At 42.1% G+C, this 19674-nt stretch overlaps 1 protein-coding gene across 3 annotated transcripts in view; it reads right to left on the reverse strand.

The window, feature by feature from the left end:
- LOC104586086 (glycosyltransferase family protein) overlaps positions 1 to 19674 on the reverse strand; it is a 95679-nt gene that overhangs the window by 31350 nt on the left and 44655 nt on the right. For all 3 annotated transcript variants that reach the window (XM_010243203.3, XM_010243202.3, XM_010243200.3), the window contains exon 7: positions 13482 to 13545. In XM_010243203.3, the coding sequence (XP_010241505.1) occupies positions 13482 to 13545 (64 nt within the window). The remainder of the gene's footprint in view (positions 1 to 13481; positions 13546 to 19674) is intronic.

Genomic DNA, 19674 nt, shown 5'->3' on the forward strand with positions numbered 1-19674 from the left:
CACCGACTTCATATTGGACATTCTTGTGATGTTTATCATAGGTGTGCTTCATCCATTGCTGTACCTGTAAGAGATGATGTCTCAGTTCCTTTAACACCTCATCCCGTTGCGTCAGCTGTTCTTCTAAGGCCGCTACTGTGGTGGTTCCTTTTTCATAAGTAGAGGGGGAGGGTCCCGACCATATAGAGCTCTGAAGGGTGTCATCCCAGCGGCGCTATGGAAAGTGGTGTTGTACCACCATTCAGCCCAGTGGATCCACTTCACCCATTGTCTTGGCCGATCTCCCGCGAAGCATCTCAGATATGTTTCGAGACTCTCGTTAACCGCCTCTGTCTGTCCATCAGATTGGGGGTGGTAGCTAGTTGACTTGAAGAGTTCAACCCCGTGTAGGCGAAAAAGGTCAGCCCAGAAACGACTTATAAAAATAGGGTCCCTGTCTGATACAATTGAGCTGGGGAGCCCGTGTAGGCGCACAATTTCCTGGAGGAACAATTCAGCAACTGTGACTGCTGTAAATAGGTGTGATAGAGGTAGGAAATGACTGTATCTCGTCAATCTATCCACTACCACAAGGATAACTGTTTTGCTGGCAGAAACGAGCAATCCTGTGATGAAATCCATTGATATATTGGGTTGATATTGGGAGTGGTTGCAAGAGGCCTGCTGGTGTTGTAGTGGCTGACTTATTTTGTTGGCATACTGCACACCCGGCTATGAAGTTCTGGATAGATGTACGCATGCCTTTCCAATGGAATTGTGTGGCGATGTGTTTTTGTGTTCGTAGGATGCCGGAGTGGCCACCTGTGGGTGAGGCATGGAATAATTCCAGGAGCTTCCTGAGATGAGCAGAATCTGCCAGAATTTCCAGGTGTCATTTGAAGAAGAGTAGATCATTCTTGATGGTATACCCGGGGTGCAGTGAGGGATTTGCCAATACTTGGGCCTTCAACTGCTGTAACTCCCTATGGGATTGGGCTTCTCTTCAAAATAGATCCAGGAGTGGAGATGTTGGGGAAGATACTAGTAACTGAAATGATTGTGGGTGCTGTGAGAGGGCGTCAGCCACCTGGTTAGCAGCCCCTGCTTTGTACTCAATTATGTAGTCATACCCCAGTAGTTTGGATATCCATCGTTGTTGTTCCGGGGATAGGACTGATTGATCCAATAAGAACTTCAAACTTTGATGGTCGGTCCAAATTATGAACCGTCTACCGAGCAAGTAGGATCGCCAACGTTGGACTGCTAAGACCACTGCTATTAATTCTCGTTCATAAACTGATTTGGCCCACTTTTGTGATGTTAAGGCCTTGCTGAAAAAGGCTAGTGGTCGCCCCTCTAGCATGAGAACAGCCCCAACACCTTGACCGGAGGCATCAAACTCGATGATGAAGTCTTTTGTGAAATCGGGCAGCGCTAATGTTGGAGGGCTCGCAACTGCCTGTCTCAACTGCTCAAAAGCTTGTTGGGCCTGGGTTGACCAGTGAAAAGCATCTTGTTTCAGAAATTGGGTCAATGGGGTAGCAATTAGGCCGTAGTTTTTGATGAAGCGGCGGTAGTACCCAGTCAGGCCCAAGAAGGCCCTCAACTCTTTCACACTTTTGGGTTGCAGCCAGCCCATTATAATGGAGATTTTATCTGGGTCGGCTGCTACAGTTCCGTTCTCTACAACATGTCCCAAGTAGTGAACTTCGTTTTGTCCAAAGGAGCACTTGGACTCTTTAGTGAACAACTGGTGGGCCTTAAGTATTCCAAGGATGACCTGTAGATGATTCAGATGTTCCTCCCAATTGGGGCTATAGACCAATATGTCATCAAAGAAAACAAGGATGAACTTACGTAAATATGGCCGGAATACGTCGTTCATTAATGCTTGAAATGTGGCTAGAGCGTTGGCCAGCCCAAATGGCATGACCAAGAATTCATAATGGCCATCATGTGTCCTGAAAGCCATTTTGTGAACATCCTCCCTATGTACCCATATTCGATGATACCCAGCTCGTAAATCTAATTTTGAGAATATGGTGGCTTGACTGAGTTCATCAAGCAGCTCATCAATGACCGGTATTGGCAATTGGTCTTTAATGGTGATATTGTTAAGGGCTCTGTAATCAATACAAAATCGCCACGTCCCATCCTTCTTTTTGACTAATAATACCAGTGAAGAGAATGGACTGTGACTAGGCTGTATTATCCCTTGCTTAAGCATATCTTGAACTTGCTTCTCGGTTTCAAATTTTTGAAAGTAAGGGTATCGGTAAGGTCTTACATTGGTTGGGGTGGCTCCCGGCATGAGGGGGATGCGGTGGTCATGCTCCCGGCATGGTGGAAGTTCTTGGGGTTCTTCGAACACGCTGCCATATTGCTAAAGGAGTTGTTGTAGGCAGCTTTGGAAGTCACCAGGCCCATTTGGGCTGCTGTTAGCTAAAGATGGGCAGATCCAATTTGAGTCCGTGTGCATGAATATGGGCTGATCCGGATCTCCCATTTGCTTTGTTAAGGTTGCAAGACTGATGGGCCTTGGACCGTTGCATGTTTGCCCTTGTAGATGGACTGTAGAGTTCCCTTATGTGAAGTCCATGGTGAGTTGGGCCCAGTCACAGATCACGGGCCCTAGCTGTCTTAACCATTGAATGCCTAGCACCACGTCCACTCCACTGAGATGAAGAGGATATAGGTCCACCGAAAAACTGGTGACCTTGAACCTTTAGTGGTAAGCCCATGCATATTCTATTGCAGGATAGGCTATTACTGTTGGCCACATGAACCGTAAAAGCCGTTGTTGGTTGAACCGGGAATCCCATTTTATCGACCAAGACTTGAGTTATGAAGTTAAGGGAACTGCCATTGTCTATGAGGATTGACACTTGGCGTCCTTGGATTAGCTCGGCAACTCTCATTGTTTGAGGGGATTCAAGTCCCGTAAGGGCTTGTAGAGATATTTCAGGTGTGCCATTGCGTTGTATTTCCCCCTTGGGTCAGATTCCCCATAACCGGTGAGGTTGTCTTCCTCTTCGGCATCTATTTGGAGGAGAAATGCTTGTTATTTCTTGCACCGATGGCTCGGCCCGAATTTCTCTTCGAAGTTGTAGCAGAGTCCTTTGTCTCTATGGGCTTGCATCTCTACCCAGGTCGCCGTTTGAAAGGAACCAATGGGCCTGGGCCCAGTATTCCTTCCTCCTTGTTTGGTGTTGTCGTCCTGGTTCCTGGACCCCCTGGCCGCTACTCCTTTCTTGCTCGGGCGAACTTATCTTCATACAATCTTGCTAGCGGTGCCGCATTTATGACCTAAGTGGGCTGCATCGCCTTCACTTCCAGTTGCAGTTCTTCTTTCAGGCTGCCGACGAAGCTTCCCACCAGCACCTTCTCCGTCCACCCTTGGACTCTCACAGCCAGCTTTTTGAACTCCATCTGGTAATCTTTAACTGATCCCACCTACCGCAGCTTTGCCAGACTCTCATCGTGATCTTCGAACCCAAACGATCCAAAACGGATAGTCATGGCACCAATGAAGTCTGCCCAAGTTTGACGAGGGTGCCCCTGTCGGTACCATTGAAACCAGAGGATAGCTTCCCCTTCAAGATGCGCAGAAGCCGGAGCTACCCTGTCTTGCCCAGGTGTCTCATGGTAATCGAAGTACCGTTCGGCTCTGAGAATCCAGGGAGTTGGGTCGCCGCCTGAGAAGATGGGGAAGTCGATTTTGGCTACTCTTGTTGCTTCCGGCCCTGTTCTGCGGTTGTTTTCATTGCTGCGCTCTTCTTGGCTTCCTCTGTCGTTGTTCGTTGCTGCGCTCTTCTTGGCTTCCTCTGTCGTTGTTCGTTGCCACCTGCTCCAGCCGATTGAGGAGAGCGGTGAAACCTTTCCTTCATTTCTTTGAGATCTAAAGACATTCGATGGATCTCTACCTCCACCTGATCCACTCGGGTATCTACTGACGTGTTTCTTGTGTTGGTCATGCTGGCTCTGATACCAACTTGTTAGGAACCTGCCTAACTCAAGGCTCTTTGAGGGAGCCAACCTCCTGAATTCGTTGGAAGGAGAGAGAAAGAGGGAGATTTATGCCGAAAGAATTCCTGCCCTATTTCTCTTTGTGCTTCACTACTTATATTGTTTACAATCTTTGATTTCTTTCTGTTACAGTTGTTGCAAGTGGACGATTAGTTGTGCTGACATGGCATCCTCTTGTAAAACTGATTAACTACTTTTTGTTGGTCTGTTCTTGCAGTCTTTACAAACTTCCCCTCTTACATCATAGCTTCACCTGGTCTAATATGCAATCAAACCTAGTTTGCTCAAAACTAGAATAGATATCTTTTCATCTCAGACTGGGAGGGCTGACTTCAAAAGCTTTACCAGGGTAACTTCTGGCCACTAGCCAATTTCAATTTGTAAGGATGAGAGACTTGGTTTAGGACCAACACCCTTTAGGTTTGAGAATATGTGGTTGTCCCATCCTAGCTTGCTACAAAACATTAAGGCGTGGTGGGAAAATATAAGATCCAGGGCCAATTGGAAGGGAGTGATTTTTCATAAGAAATTGAAGCTCTTAAAAGCTAAAAAAAAAAGGAGTGGGACTTGGTGAAGTTTGATAGAATTGAGAGTTTGGATTTGAAGGAGGCCCAAGGCTCCTTGGAGGAGAGAAATAGAGAGGAAAGATGGGAGCTGAAAAACATGTGGAAGATATATTGTATAAAGAGGAGGTTAGCTAGAGGTAGAAACCTAAGCATAAGTGGATTAAATTGGTTGACAGGAATGCAAAATTTTTCCATGCTTTGGCAACTGGCAGAAAAAATAAGAATTATGTTTCTAATTTCGAGATTGAAGATGAGATTATTACTGATCAAAGAGAAATAGTCAATGTCTTTGTGGAGCATTTCAAGTCTACCTTTAGAAAACCTCAAGTGGGTAGTAGGTGGATCAATGGTTTGGATTTTCCGACACTAAATGCTAACTCAAAAGCCTGGCTAGAAAGGGAGTTCTATGTGGAGGAAGTGAAAGATGCAATCTTCTCAATGGATAGATCTTAAGCCCCAGGCTTAGATGACTTCACTATAGCTTTCTATCAGGATTGTTAGGAGTTTCTTAAAGAGTTAATGGAGGTTTTCAATGAATTCTTTGACAGGGGAGTGATTAATCCAAGAACGAATGCCACCTTCATTGCCCTGGTTCCCAAGAAGAATAGGGCATCCCACCCTAAGGATTTTAGACCTAGCAGCTTGGTGACGAGCTTGTACAAGATCATCGAAAAGGTCCTATTGTAAGGCTGAAAGTGGTTCTCCCTCCCTTAATCTCCCATGATCAAGGGGCTTTTGTACAAGATAGACAAATCATAGACCAGATCCTGATTGCTAATGAATGTGTTGAGGATTTGAAAAGATCTAGTAAGAAAGGATTGATCTGTAAATTGGACTTAGAGAAAGCCTACGACTCGATGGACTGGTTCTTCTTGATGGAGGTTCTATGTCACTACGGGTTTGAAGCATGGTGTGGAATTAGGCAGGGAGACCCTTTATCCCCTTTCTTATGCGCCATAGTTGTCGATGTCTTGAGTAGAATAATCCTAAAGGCTGATTCTAATTTTCTTGTGAGAGGTTCGAGAGTGAGAAGGGATAGAGTGCCTTTGACTCACTTGCAATTTGCAGATGACACTATCCGTTTTAGTGAATGTGATGATTTGTCTTGGGTTAGAAACCTGAAGTTGACTGTACAACTCTTTGGAAAAAGGGGTATATTTCTTTAGGAGGAAAAATTACTTTGATTAAATCAACTCTAGCTAACCTCCTTGTGTACTAGTCTGTGTTTAAGGCCCCTAAGGGTGTGATAAGATGCATTGAGAAAATAATGAGAGATTTTTTGTGGGAGCTTGGTGAAGAAAGGAGAGATCATAGGGTTTGCTGGGAGGTAGTTTGTAGAAGCAAGGAGTTTGGGGGGTCTAGGCCTAGGAAATGTACAAAATAGGAATTTGGCACTTTTAGGAAAATGGATGTGGAGGCTACACACGGAAAAGGGTAGACTATGGGTGAAAGTGGTGGTGAGTATACATGGACTTTTGAACAATGGTTGGGATGCTGGGTCACTGCCAAGGGCTACCAGAGTTTCTCCTTGGAAAGCAATAAACGCAATCCTTCCTTTCTTTCTACCTCTTATAAGCTACGATCTCAACTGTGACAATCACATTAAATTTTCGAAACAAACTTGGTGTGGGAACTTACCCTTGAAGTTCTGTTTCCCCTCTTTGTATGCCTTATCTCGCCTTAAGAATGAGCCTATTTTGAGCTTCTTGGTTCCATCAAACTCCACAATGGCTTTGATTGGCGCCTTGGTTTTAGAAGGGGCTTAAGGGATTCTGAACTTGAGAGTGTCCTTACGTTACTCAGCCTCCAATAACAAGTCTTATTTGACCTTTCTAAACCCGATGGTAGATTTTGGACCCATACCCCTTCAGGTTCTTATTCTTGTGCTTCTTTCTTCAAATCCCTTACCCAACCTTCTCCAAACTCCATGTTACCTTTTCCTGTTAAGGAGGTTTGGGGCAAGGCCGTTCCACCAAGGGGGCCTTTTGTTGGGAAATTGTATATGAAAGAATAGATACACTTGAATAAAATAAAAGAATAAAGATGTGTTCTGATGTAATTCAGGAAGAAGAAGAGGGAAGAGAGAGAGAAGAGAGAAGAGAAGGAAGAAAAAGGGGTTTGGTTAGATTGATCTGCCACCCCACTAAATATTATATATATCCATGTCCTTACAAAGGTAGGAGTTACTCTAATACCCCTACTTAAAATAAAAGACAAATAAACAAAGGATAAACAAGGCCCACCTGTAATATAAGGAAATAAAAAATAAAATAAAGTGTGCGGCTGGAACCACACACACACTAATGAGCTACTAACTATCTCTACAAATACCTTTGACTGGCTCCAAAGAAAAAGAAAGAAGTGGTGCTCATCTCCTCATTGATGCACTCTTTCCAAGATTACAATAAAGCCTCCCTTCTCTCATTTGCATATTTCCACAGTTCACTGTCCTAGTGTAACCAACGTTGAGTCTCCGTCAACAATTAGTCTATGGATATTCAGCTCCTTTGCCTTTCTTAACCCTTCCATTAAGGCACATGCCTCAGCTTTGAACGAGTCACCATTCCCAATGGGGCCTAAAAACAAAGCAATCACCCTTCCATTCTCATCTCTGAACATCTCCCACCAACACCAGAGGGTCCTGGATTGCTTTCACAGCTGCCATCAAAATTTAGTTTTATAAACCCTTGGGCTGGTGGAGACCACATAGGACAGGCCACTGATGAAAAAGGGGCAGAATTTGCCACTTCCAGCCAGATGTTCAGCGGCATACCTGCAGAGACATCAGCAACGAAACCCAAAGACTTGAGCTAATGCACCACCCTAACCATTATTACCTCAATGATACCTTCTTTGATCCTTTCCTTGTTAGAAAAGGTCCTAGAGTTCCTTTCTTCCCAAATAGTCCAGCAAATGGCAGCCCTCATACACCTCCACATAATCCTACCCCTTTTCTTAGGCCATCTAAGGAAAGAAGTAGCAAACAAGCTTCATATATTTGGTGGAGGGGTCCACTTGCAACCAAATAAAGAAAAAGAACCATTACCATATAACAAAAACAAGAGGGCAAGAAATCAGTAAGTGGTAGGAGCTTTCACCATTAGCCTTGCAGAGGGTGCACCAGCTTGGGGACAAGTACAAATTTGGCCTTTTCTTCTGGAGTAAATCACATGTGTTACATCCAGGAATGCCTCCCAACAAAAAGCTCCAATCCTTGGAGGGATCGGCTCACCCCAAACTTCCTTGACTGGAAATGACTGAATGAAGTTGTTGGTTTGTTGTGCCAAGGACTTAAGGAAGCATAGTTGTCAAGGCGACGCCTAGGCGACAAGGCACCCTTGGAGGCTCATCTCGCCTAATCGCCAAGCAGTTTTTTATAGCATGTTATAAAAAAACTTTTATATTCTTAATTTTTTGAGGTTATAATTATAAAATAGACATATTAAACAAAAATATTAATTTTGTGTGTTTATACACTAATTTCTTTTTATTATTTTCTTATTTGATAGGGTTTAATCAACACAAACATTGCTAAATGCTGTATTGAACCCTCAAAGACTTCAAAACCTGAACCAATAAGGAAGAACATAAAATGTTGTCCAATCAACACATATTCTTATTTTTCTTTACTAATTTTGTGTGTTTATATACTAATTTCTTCTTCTTCTTCTTCTTCCACCTATTCTTTTCTTCTTTTCCTATAACAGAAATAGGGGTTCAGCCCCAATATTTTTTTAATTTTCTTTTCTTTCTTCTTTTTCTTCTCATGAATATGTTGGAATATGTTGATTTTCTATACTTTAACATGAAATGCATACTTTTCTTATGAAAATTATGGATATTTATTAAGGAAATACGATTATGGAACCTAGGGAACTACCCTAGGATACATGTTTTTACTTAAAAAAGTCCATCACCTAGGCGACTAGGCGACAAGGCGCCCCCCTGTCACCTAGCCTCACATTGGCGCCTTGAAAACTTTGGAAGGAAGCACAAGAAAAAGCCCCAGAGAGAGATAAAGTCCAAATTCTACTGTCCCTTTTTGAGGGATCCAAAACCACTGCATTCAAAATCTGAATTAAGTCCACAACAGTTCCCACCTCAGACTCCCTAAGGCCTCTTCTAAGACCCAAATCCTAATCATACCCAAAATTTGACTCAGAAGGGACCAAAAAATCAGACACACACTTCCCTTTGAAACGGGAGAGGGAGAATAAAGAGGGAAATTGGTCTTTCAGAGGTACATCCCCCACCCACAAGTGTTCCCAAAATTTTACCTAATTCCTAGAGTAAAGATCATACCTGATGTTTGGTAGAAAGGATGGGAGAATGGAATGTATGGATTTCCAAGGAGAGGCCAAGTTAGTCCTTGCCACAAGCCTTGAATCCTAGCCATCATCTACCTGTCCATGAATACTCAAGATAACCTTGATCCACAACCTTTTTTTTTTTATAAGTAAATGGCAAAAATTTTATTAACCTTGGCCCACTCCCAAAATCCTCTTTTTTTGATGACGGAATTCAGGAAGAATCAACACCCATATACCACAAATCTGCCCACAGCCGCAACCATCTTCTCCATGCTACAAGCCTTGTCTTCAAAAGTCCTCCTGTTCCTTTCCTTCCATATGTTCCAGCATATTGCAAATGGGATACAACTCCATAGTAACCTCACCTTCTTGCACCCAGACAGCCAAGGCCATGTTGAAAAAATCTCAATTGTTGTGGTTGGGTGAAATCCAGAGACCCTAAACATGGAAGTAAACACATTCTACAGGAATTTTGAGAAGACGCATGAGATGAATAGGTGAATCATGTTCTCCTCCTGTTCCCCACAAAGGCAGCATCTGGAAACCATGTTAAAGCCTCTGGATTTCAAGTGATTGGCTATCAAAATGCTGTCCATTGCTATCAGTCAAGCCAGAGCTTCCACTCTTGGAGGAACTGGGTTTCCCCAAATGCCCTTAATGTGATTCACATCTGAGATAGATCTGCTAAGAGCCAGATAACATGACTTTACTCTGAACTTGCCATTCTTGCACTCTTTCCACCAAAGCTTGTCTCTGAGCTGAATTGTAGGTTTTATACCCTCCAGTTTCTCCAAGAGAGAAATGCATTCTTAAACTTCTCTGTTCAATAAAGGCCTCCTGAATTTTGGACTCCAAATCAGCTGCTCTCCCCTCCTTTCATAACAACCACTAACAGTGACTTCTGCCTCTTGGTCCACAACTTATCCCTATCCCCTCCAAACCTCCACAGCCATTTCCCCAACAAGGCTTCATTTTTCTTCCGGACATTACCTAATCCCAAGCCACCCTCAGCCCTACACTTGAAGACTAACTCCCAATTCACTCTATGATCTTTCCTTTCCCCCCCTAGATCCCACAAAAAATCTCTCATCAGCTTTTCCAACACTCTACTTATTTTTTCTGGGTTTCCAAAAACAGATAAGTAATACACCGGCAAGCTAGCCAATGTAGACTTAATCTAAGTGATTCTACCACCCAGGGATAAATAATTCTTCTTCCAAGGCATCCCCAAGTAAATCATAGGCCACTGTGACACCACACATCCCAAAGTTTCAGCCATGTCCCTCACCTCTCCTTTTCCATGTTAACCCCTACCACACAGCTCTTATCAAAATTAACCTTCAAGTTTGACATTTTTTTCAAATAGTTGCACTACCTTCTTCAAATTTCTAACCCACTTCACATCCTCCCCTTCACAGAACAAAATAGTGTCATCAGCAAACTGTAGGCGTGTGACAGGTAAGCTATCTCTTCCAACCCTCCACCCCTCACTAAGTTCCTCTAATGTACCCTCTCCATTAATTTCCCCCAGCGTTTTAAAAGCGAAAGGCGCACAAAAAGCGATAGGTTCCAAATGCGCCTGAGGCACAAAGCGCGAGGCGAGGCACGCGCCTTTTTAAAAAAGGCGCACAAAATTTAAAATATATATATATAAAAAATAGAAAGGGGTCGAGCCCTGTTTTACTGTTTTCAAACTAATATTTGCTGTTGATAAATATATATATATATATATATATATATATCTGTTTTAGTGTGAAACAGACAAGAAAAGAAGAAGAAGAAGAAGAAGAAGAAAGTGGGGGAAGCAGAAGCAAAGAAAAAATTAAAAAGAAAAAAAAAGAAAGGGGTCGAGCCCTGTTTTTCTGTTTTCAAACTAATATTTGCTGCTGATAAAAAAAACATTGTAGAACAGTGGGGCGGAGCCCCTGTTTTCGTGTGAAACAGACAAGGAAAGAAGAAGAAGAAGAAGAAGAAGAAGAAGGGGACGGAGCCCCTGTTTTACTGTAAAAATATTTCAGAAGAAGAAAGACAATGAAAAGAAAAACAAGAGTGGGCGGAGCCCCTGTTTTTCTGTGAACAAGAAGAAGAACTGAAGAAGAAGGAGGAGAAGAAGAAGGAGAAGGAGAAGAAGAAGGGGGCGGGCGGAACCCCTGTTTTCAATGTAAAAAGAGAAAAAACAAATACCTGATGCTGATTGCTGAAAGCCTGAACGTTGCAGTTGGTCGTCCGACTGAGAGATGGCCTCTGATAGAACTTCGAAGGTGGCTGTTCGATTGAGAGATGGCCTGAACTTGATGATCCAAGAAGAACATGGGGGCTGAGGGCTCGAGACTTCGACTGATACTGGGAGCCTGAGAAGCCTTGCATAGCAAGTTTTTTTCTCTCGAGAGGTTCGTGAATTCTTTCTTTCGTATTTGCTATACCATATCCCAACCATTTTGGCACATAAAAGGAAATAATCTATATATATATATATATATGATTATAACCTATCCATAAAAGTTAATTTAAAAATAAATAAAAAAACAAAGAGCAACCAAACATAGGCACGCGCCTGGTCTGAGGCGCACGCCTTAGGCGCAGAGGCGAGCGCCTTACTAAAGTGTCACCGCCTTGACCCAGGCGAAGTGCCTGGTCTCAAAAACACATCGCCTTGCGCCTCAAGCGTGCCTAAGGCGCGCCTTTTAAAACACTGATTTCCCCATCTGTTATCAGAGTAAAGAGGAATGGGGGAAGGGGGTCCCCTTGTCTAATTTTCCTAGTGGCTGGAAAGTGATCCACTATAGATCCATTCACCAGGATTGAGTAATGACAAGTCTCAATACAACCCAGGATCTTTGCACCATTTTACCCCAAACCAAAGCAATCCATTACATGCAATAAGAAAGACCAATCTACCATGTTATAATCTTTCTTTAGATCCAACTTACATACAATCCCTTTCCTTTTTCTTCTCCTCAAATCCTCCACACATTCATTGGCAATTAAAATTTGGTCCAAAATTTGTCTATTTCCCACAAATGCCCCTTGATTATGTGATATTAGATATGGAAGCACTTCTCTAATTCTTCTAGACAAGACCTTAGCAATGATTTTATACAAGTTGTTAACCAGACTGATAGGCCTAAAGTCTCTCGGATGATTTGCTCCAACTCTCTTTGGAACCAGTGCAATAAAAGTTGAGTTCACCCTCCTTTGATAAAGTTCATTGAAAACTTTAAGAATGTCTTGCTTCAAAATCTCCTAAAAATCCCGGTAAAAGGCCACAGTGAAACCATCCAGACCTGGTGCCTTAGATCTATCCATTGAAAATATTGCCTCCCTTATTTCCTCCACCTCAAATTTTCTTTCAAGCCACTCTTTTGCCTCCTCAGAATGTTTTGGCTAATCTAGACCTTCCAACCAGATCCTCTGATTTAGGGTTCTTCTATATATAGATTTAAAATGCTCCACAAAAGCCCTGGCAATCTCATCCCGCAGAGTAAGGGACACCCCATCAATCTCCAATTTTGAAATCAGGTTTTTCCATTTTCTCCCGTTGGCCATTGCATGAAAAAATTTGGTATTTCTATCTCCCTCCTTGACCTACTTATGTTTCGATTTTTGTTTCCAACTAACTTCTTCTTTATACAGTATGTCCTCTAACTGCTTCCTAAGCTCCCATCTCTCTTCTTTATCCCTGTCACCAAATGTACCCTCATTTTCCTTTGCATCTATGTCCTTAGGTGATTTCTTTAGAAATTGGAAGGAGGTAGCAGATTCAACTTCTCAGAAACAAGCAATCAGCCCTATTTGGACTCCACCAGAAAGAGGTTTCATTAAACTAAATTTTAATGGAAGTAGTTTAGGCAATTCGGGGTTGTCTAGAATTGGAGGGGTATTTAGGGATGATGAAGGTAAGGTTATTGATTTATTCTCGGGCTGAGCTGGGAAGGGACTCTTTAAGGGCAGAAGTGACGGCTATGATGGAAGGGGTGCAAAGGGAAGGAGCTAAGAACCTGAGGAAGTTAATTATAGAAGGGGACTCCAAACTGGTTGTGACTTGGCTGCAGACAGAGAATGCTGAGATGTGGAGGTACAAGAATGAAAAGAATAAAATTTGATGGATTACCAAGAATATGGATCTACGACTACATTGGGTGAAAGAACTTCAAATTCTATGGCTAATGCCCTAGCCAAACAAGGGATGGGGAGAAATCAGTTGTTCTGGGCACAGTTGTAATTTCAATTGTCATTGTACTTGGAGGGGAGAGATAAGAGAGCTTATCTCTCACTGTCTTCTTTGTGTTCTACTCATATTCTCAATATTTTAATAAAAAGTTACACTTATTGATAAAAAAGAATATTAAATTTATTCTCAACACATGGCAGGTTATCATAGGCAAGGCACCAAGCCAAGGTCGCCTAGTCGCCTAGGCTAAAATGCCTTGGCAACTATGTGTTACCCTATCTCAGGAGTACTCGGTAGTGCACAATGAGGAAAAGCAAGACATTTGATGCTGTAGGCACCATCTCCTAGTCCTACCTATTCAACCCATGTTTCCGAGAATCCCAAGACTTCAGTTTTACCAATTGTTGAAAGTGACTGTGCTGGACTCACCAGAAGAATTTGATGGTAGAGAAAAGCAGTGATGGAAATCACTTGAATAAGCATTCTCATGCACCTGAAACATTGAAGGAAGATATATCACAAAGTCAATAACAAATAGCAGCTATTACTTAATCTCAAAGTTGGTAATTCAATATCACCCTCATAAATCACAAATTGATCAACCAAGTAATGGCCATCCCCAAGTCCCCAGTCAACTAGCTACTTTCTTATATCAGTATAAAACATCATATCAGAGGTTAAAAGATTCTGAACCATAATTGTCAAGAAATATGGGCAAAGTGGAGCACCCAATCACGAGATTGTCTAGGGATTGAAATTTGACAAAGAAAAGATTAGCTCTAGGTTAATTCCCAAATTTTATATTTCAAACAGCATGCATAAAAGCAGAAAAAATTGCTGTTTAGTAAATATCACTGAATGACTGGATTCATCTCAAAACATGGGAAATCATCATTTCTAAAAGAAAATTGCACTTTATATCTATTAATTTCAACCTTCAAACACAACATTATAATAAAATTGGTGTTTAGTAAAATTGCATGTCAAAAAATTATTATTAACTAAATGGGCTATAATTTTATGCGAATAAAATTTGAGGAATACAAAGAAAGCTATGTTCTAGGTTAATTCCCAAGTTCTGTATTTCAAGTAGATACAAATTGAAGAAATAACGATGTTGTTTACTAAATAACACTGAATTTCATCTCACAATATGGTAAGTCATCATATCTAAAAGAAAATAGCATTTGCAATCTATTAATTTCAATCTTCAAACACAACATTATAATATAATTAGTGTTTAGTATTATTAACAACTAAAGAGAGCTTAACTTTATACAAATATAATTAGTGGAATACTAATCTAACACATTTTTATCCCTTACAACACTGTCTAGACATGATGCCTTCCCTTGTTGGAATGAGAGGGCATAGGAGTACTTGAAGAGTACCCTAAGTCTGGTATGCAAGAGTTTGGAATTGATTCTAAGCAATACGCTGAGTCTGAGATGCTTCCCATGAGGTCTGGAGAGAATTTCCTTAATGCTGTAACTTTCCATTAGACTAGATGGGACAAATTATTTGGAGTGAGAATAGTCTATCACAATCTATTCTGGTGGTCTCAGTGTTGTTTGTACTGTTAAAATATAGTAAAGGCTGAACCTTGCTGGGGTTTAGTGGCCGGAATTTCAAAATTTTGGCAGTCCAAACATTGAGAATCAAATTCTCCTTTTGCAGAATTCAATTCTCCTAGGATTGAACTAGCAATGGATTGAACCAGATTTGATTTCAATTAATGTAATGAGGTACCTGATACAAAGACCACAAGATTCAAGGTCAAATCGTTCTCCCAACTGAAGATGGCATAGTTGAATAGTGAGGCCGATCCTGCAACAAGTTTCCAGCCGAGTTTCTCTCATGGGTAGGTCGAACTAGGGCTTTGGGTTGCAAGAGAGTAGAGAACAAGGTGGAAGAACGAGGTGCACAAGCATGTGCCAACCTCTACTTCTTACCTCCCTTTATAGGCAAGCTAATTCTAATGTAATTAGAACTATCCAAATCTGCTTTGGTTAGAATAGTCTCTCACGGGTAGGTCAAGCTAGGGTTTTGGGTTGCAAGAGAGTAGAGAACAAGGTAGAAGAATGAGGTGCACAAGCATGTGTCAACCTTTACTTCTTATCTCCCTTTATAGGCAAGCCAACGCTAATGTAATTAGGACTATCCAAATCTGATTACATTAGGCTTCTAATTGCATTAGTTATTAGGGAGATCCATATTCAATCCCATATCCATATTCGGCCCATGCACATGATGACATGACAACATACAAGCTAATGGGATAAGTCACATTACTCAAGTGGTGCATTAAAATGACCATTGCAAGTCTTATTGGGCTTGAATAATGTATGGCAGGGGACCCACAAAGGTCTTATATCATTTCATATGGGTTCGGCCCATGTAGAAAAAGCACGTGGATCGAATTCACCAAGTAAACCCAGTGAACCCCTAAGTCAATCGAATTGGGCTCAGTATGGGCCCATCACTTAAGTCTAAGTGATCTTTGGTTTCAGCCACCTTATGAAGCCCAAGAATAATGGACTAAAATAAGAAAAAGGCCATCAGGTTTCAGCCCTTAATGGTCTTTTGCTCTTAACCTCTCAGTCCAAAATAATCAAACACCTAATCACAAGAAAGGACCTCTTCCCCAACTGTTAAATGTAGTGTCACAATCTCTGCTTAAATGGATCTTGGGATTAAAACCTTTTGCAAACATTTTCATAAAATAACATATTATAAATATAAATATATTTAGCATGATGATTTCAAAACAAGTCGAAATCCACTACTGGAAGTTGAATGACCCGGCGCAACATTAGAACTGCTAGAACTCTCCTCATTAAGAACATCTAACACCATGTTTGCTGAAGCATTTTTCTTCCTAGCCTTCTTTTGAAACTTCTTAGATTTTCCAACGAGGTCCCAACTCCCAACACTACTCTCTAGTAGACCTGTTCATGGGCTAGGCCTGGCCGGGCTCGGGCCGGGCTTTTACTCTTCATAAACATGATTTTGTTAGGCTCGAGCCCAGCCCTAATAAAAAGCCCAAAGCCCAACCTAACAGAAAAAAGAACTCACCGTCGGTGACTGTGTTCGGCGGTGCTGAGTTCACGCCTGTGAGAGAGAGAGAGAGGATTCACCGCTGCCGCCGATGCTTGTGTTCGCCGGCTCGCTGGTGCCTGAGTTCGCGTCTGAGATTCTAAGAGAGAAGAAGTAAGAAGAAGAGCGAGAGAGAGAGAGAGGACTCACCACCACCACCGGTGCCTGTGTTCGCTGCCTCACGGGTGCCTGAGTTCACATCTGAGACTCTAACTTTCTAGAAGAAGTGAGAAGAGGAACGAGAGAGAGAGAGAGGACTCACCGCCGGTCCGTTGGACTTCGTTGGTTGCGTCGGTGACTGTTCACCAGTTCTGTCTGCCTGAGAGTGTGAGGTTGTGCAGGTGAGTGTTCCACTACTGAGATGAGAGGTTCGGCTAGAAAGAGATGAATGAGAAGAGAGGGGTTAGGAACTTAAGATATTTAGGGTTTTTTATTTAACCTAAAAGTCAGGCCGGGCAGGGCTTTTTAACATATCCCGAGCCCGGCCTGTAAAAGTCGTGCTCGGGCTTTTAGGCCCGAGGTCAAGCCCGCGGGCTCAAATCTGTGTTCAAGCCCGTCCGGAGCCCGGGCCGGCCCGTCGGGCTACCCGGCCCATGAATAGGTCTACTCTCTAGTTTGTTGTGACCTCCAACAATGGGTATACCACAATTGATCTTTATCACCATCTTCACTTCCACCTTCTTACCACTTACGCTGCCATTTCTTGTCATAAGGGCTACCTGCTCTCCTTCAAGAGAATTCATTGCAATTCTCCTACTCTCCTCTGACTAAACAAGAGAGTACACTTCTTGAATAGATGGAATATCCTTACTGCCCAAGACCAAGAGTTTAGGCCAACAAGAAAAGCAAATACACGCTACTGATTCAAAAGCTTCTTGAAAGCTTTTGTATCTTGCTCACACCCCCAATTCAATGCTCTAATAAAAGTCAAGCTCCCTCTACATTGGAGTGGGGAAAAGTAAACCAATAGGCTGGTCCCATATCTCCTTGGCTGTGTTAGCCCACAAAGTTTTTTCTCAATCTGGGTTGAATAGTGAATAACAGATATGACAATAGAATATGTAGTTATCCTGGGTCCACTTCTCACATGCAGGCCCCCTTTCTTTTGGTTCAATAATGTTGCCAGTTAAATAACCCAGCTTGCCTCTTCCACCTACAAACAACTTCACCCTCGATCAATGCAATGTAATTCCAAAAGATGCTAAATCTTCAGTAGCCATAAAATATGATGCAAAGGATCAATACAAAGATTCACCACAAACGCCCAACAACCACAAAACAGCCAGGCTCAAATATAGGAACGGGTTCGGTGCAACAAATATAAGCTGCTCCTTTCTATCAACCTGTAACTTCTTAGTGTATCACAGCACTTAATTGCAATCAGATCACAACAGCTCCTATAAGTCTTAAGAACAAGGTCTGGACAGATGCCTAGAGAACACTCTCCTCCAACCGTACCATACAGTAATGAATTAACAGCATAACAGATATGTGTTTATGATTAAAAATATATGATGTAAAAAAAAATAATATAAAGCTTGAGGGAGGGGGCAGATTTGACAGCTGGCCCACTCCACATAAATTCAAATTTTAAGTTGTTCTGATTATGGGGGGGGAGTTAAGCAACCACCCCACATATGAAGAGTGGGGAGGTTGCTCTAACCTCCCTACCCCATAACTGTCTCCCTCTATATAAGGGGGAGAGGAGAAGAAATTTGAGCGGCAGATTGAGAGAAGGGAGAAGAGAAAGAGATAAGAAAGAAAGAAAAAAAAGAGAGAGAGAGAGAGAGATGAGAGAGGGAGAGAGGAAGAGAAGAAATAGAGGAGGGAATTTGAAGTTGGGCTGACTATAAGGATAGGCTTACACAGGTATAAATCTAATCCTTTCCTTCTATCTCTTTAAAATTTTATCTATTTCAATCCTTATCTTCTCTCTCTCTCTCTCTCTCCCTAGAGTTCTATAAGAACTCAAAAGCTTATTTCAAATTATACATATATGTATATCTGGCGGATCCCATCCACCTCAAAGACAACAAAAAAATAATAATAATACTGGGTAGCCTCTGATATGTCGGTGGATTCTATCCACCTCAAAGAATTTCAGTAGGCTAACCCAGTGCTGTCAATACACCTAAAATGGGACAGGTGTGCTGACCTGTAACAACACTTTGCCACCTGTTGCAACACTATTATCTACCTAAAATGGGACAGATATGCCGGTTTAACACTTTGCCACCTGTTGCAACATTCTTGCAGACCTGAAAAGGGGGGCACATGTATTACTGTGGCAGCCTATATTGCCACTTGTAAATGGCAGGATTCTGGGTCCCACTGTCGGTGGATCCTATCCACTTAAAAGGGGGGCACCGCATGTGTTACTGCTGCAGACCTGAGAAGGGGGACAGATGTACTGGTTTGCTATTTGTTACAGCCAATATGGCAGACCTCTGGGTCCCACTGTCAGTGGATCTTATCCACTTAAAAAGGGGACAAATGTGTTGCTGTGGCAGCTTATATTGCCACTTGTAAATGGCAAACCCCTGAAATGCCAAGAAGGGTTGCTTGATAAATCTAAGGGACACATTGTTTTCAGTTGGCTGCCAACTGTTAGAGGGGCCAATTGTTATATGATGTGGATTTTATCCACTCTTACCACCTGAATAAAAACTAAAATGGTTAAGACTCAATCGGTGGATCCTATCCACCTTAGTTATAAAAAAAAAAATATAAATAGCTAAATAAAATATAATCTGACCCCCACTATTGACACTTGTGAATTACCATGAGTTAATGGGTCCCACTATTAAATCAGTAATAGTGGGTCCCACTGTTGGAACATTTAAGTTTAAAGTGGGCCATGCCCACTATAAAATCAAACTAGTGGGTCCCACCTGTCAGCGGGACCCATGTCAAAATATTTAAGTTCAAAACATTAAAGTGGGCCATGCTGTTATGGGCCCGGGAATAGGATCTCGTCACGGGTCGGTCCACGGGGAAAACCCTCTGTTTTCCCTTGTTCCTCCCTGATCTTGATGGACCTATCTAGGCGCCCTAATGGTGATTTGTTCAAGAGATCACCTAACTCTCCTTTACTCTCTTTCTTGACTGAATATTCGATATCCTCATTCAATAATGGTGTCTCCTTAAATAGGAGATTACAAGAGTCCTAATCTTAGGGAGTCTCCTTGCTGAATAGGGAGACTTCCAATTCTATCTTGCTAAGGATAAGATAAGCTAATCCTAATCTGATAATAAGATAAACTAATCCTAATCTGATAATAAGATAAACTAATCCTAATCTGATAACTTACTAACAAGATAAGATAAGAGCAATAGAATAAGATAAGAACAAGCAAGATGATCTAATCTAATCTGGCGGTGGGTCAGGTTCGTGTTGCTGCCGGCGGCGATGGTACGTCTTTCCGAGGAATTCGTCCATAACACATGCCCACTATCAAATCAAACTAGTGGGTCCCACCTGTCAGCGGGGCCCACTGTCAAAATATTTAAGTTTTGAATTTTAAAG

Source organism: Nelumbo nucifera, chromosome 1, assembly GCF_055504915.1.
Source record: "Nelumbo nucifera cultivar China Antique chromosome 1, China Antique-T2T, whole genome shotgun sequence".
NCBI lineage: Eukaryota > Viridiplantae > Streptophyta > Magnoliopsida > Proteales > Nelumbonaceae > Nelumbo > Nelumbo nucifera.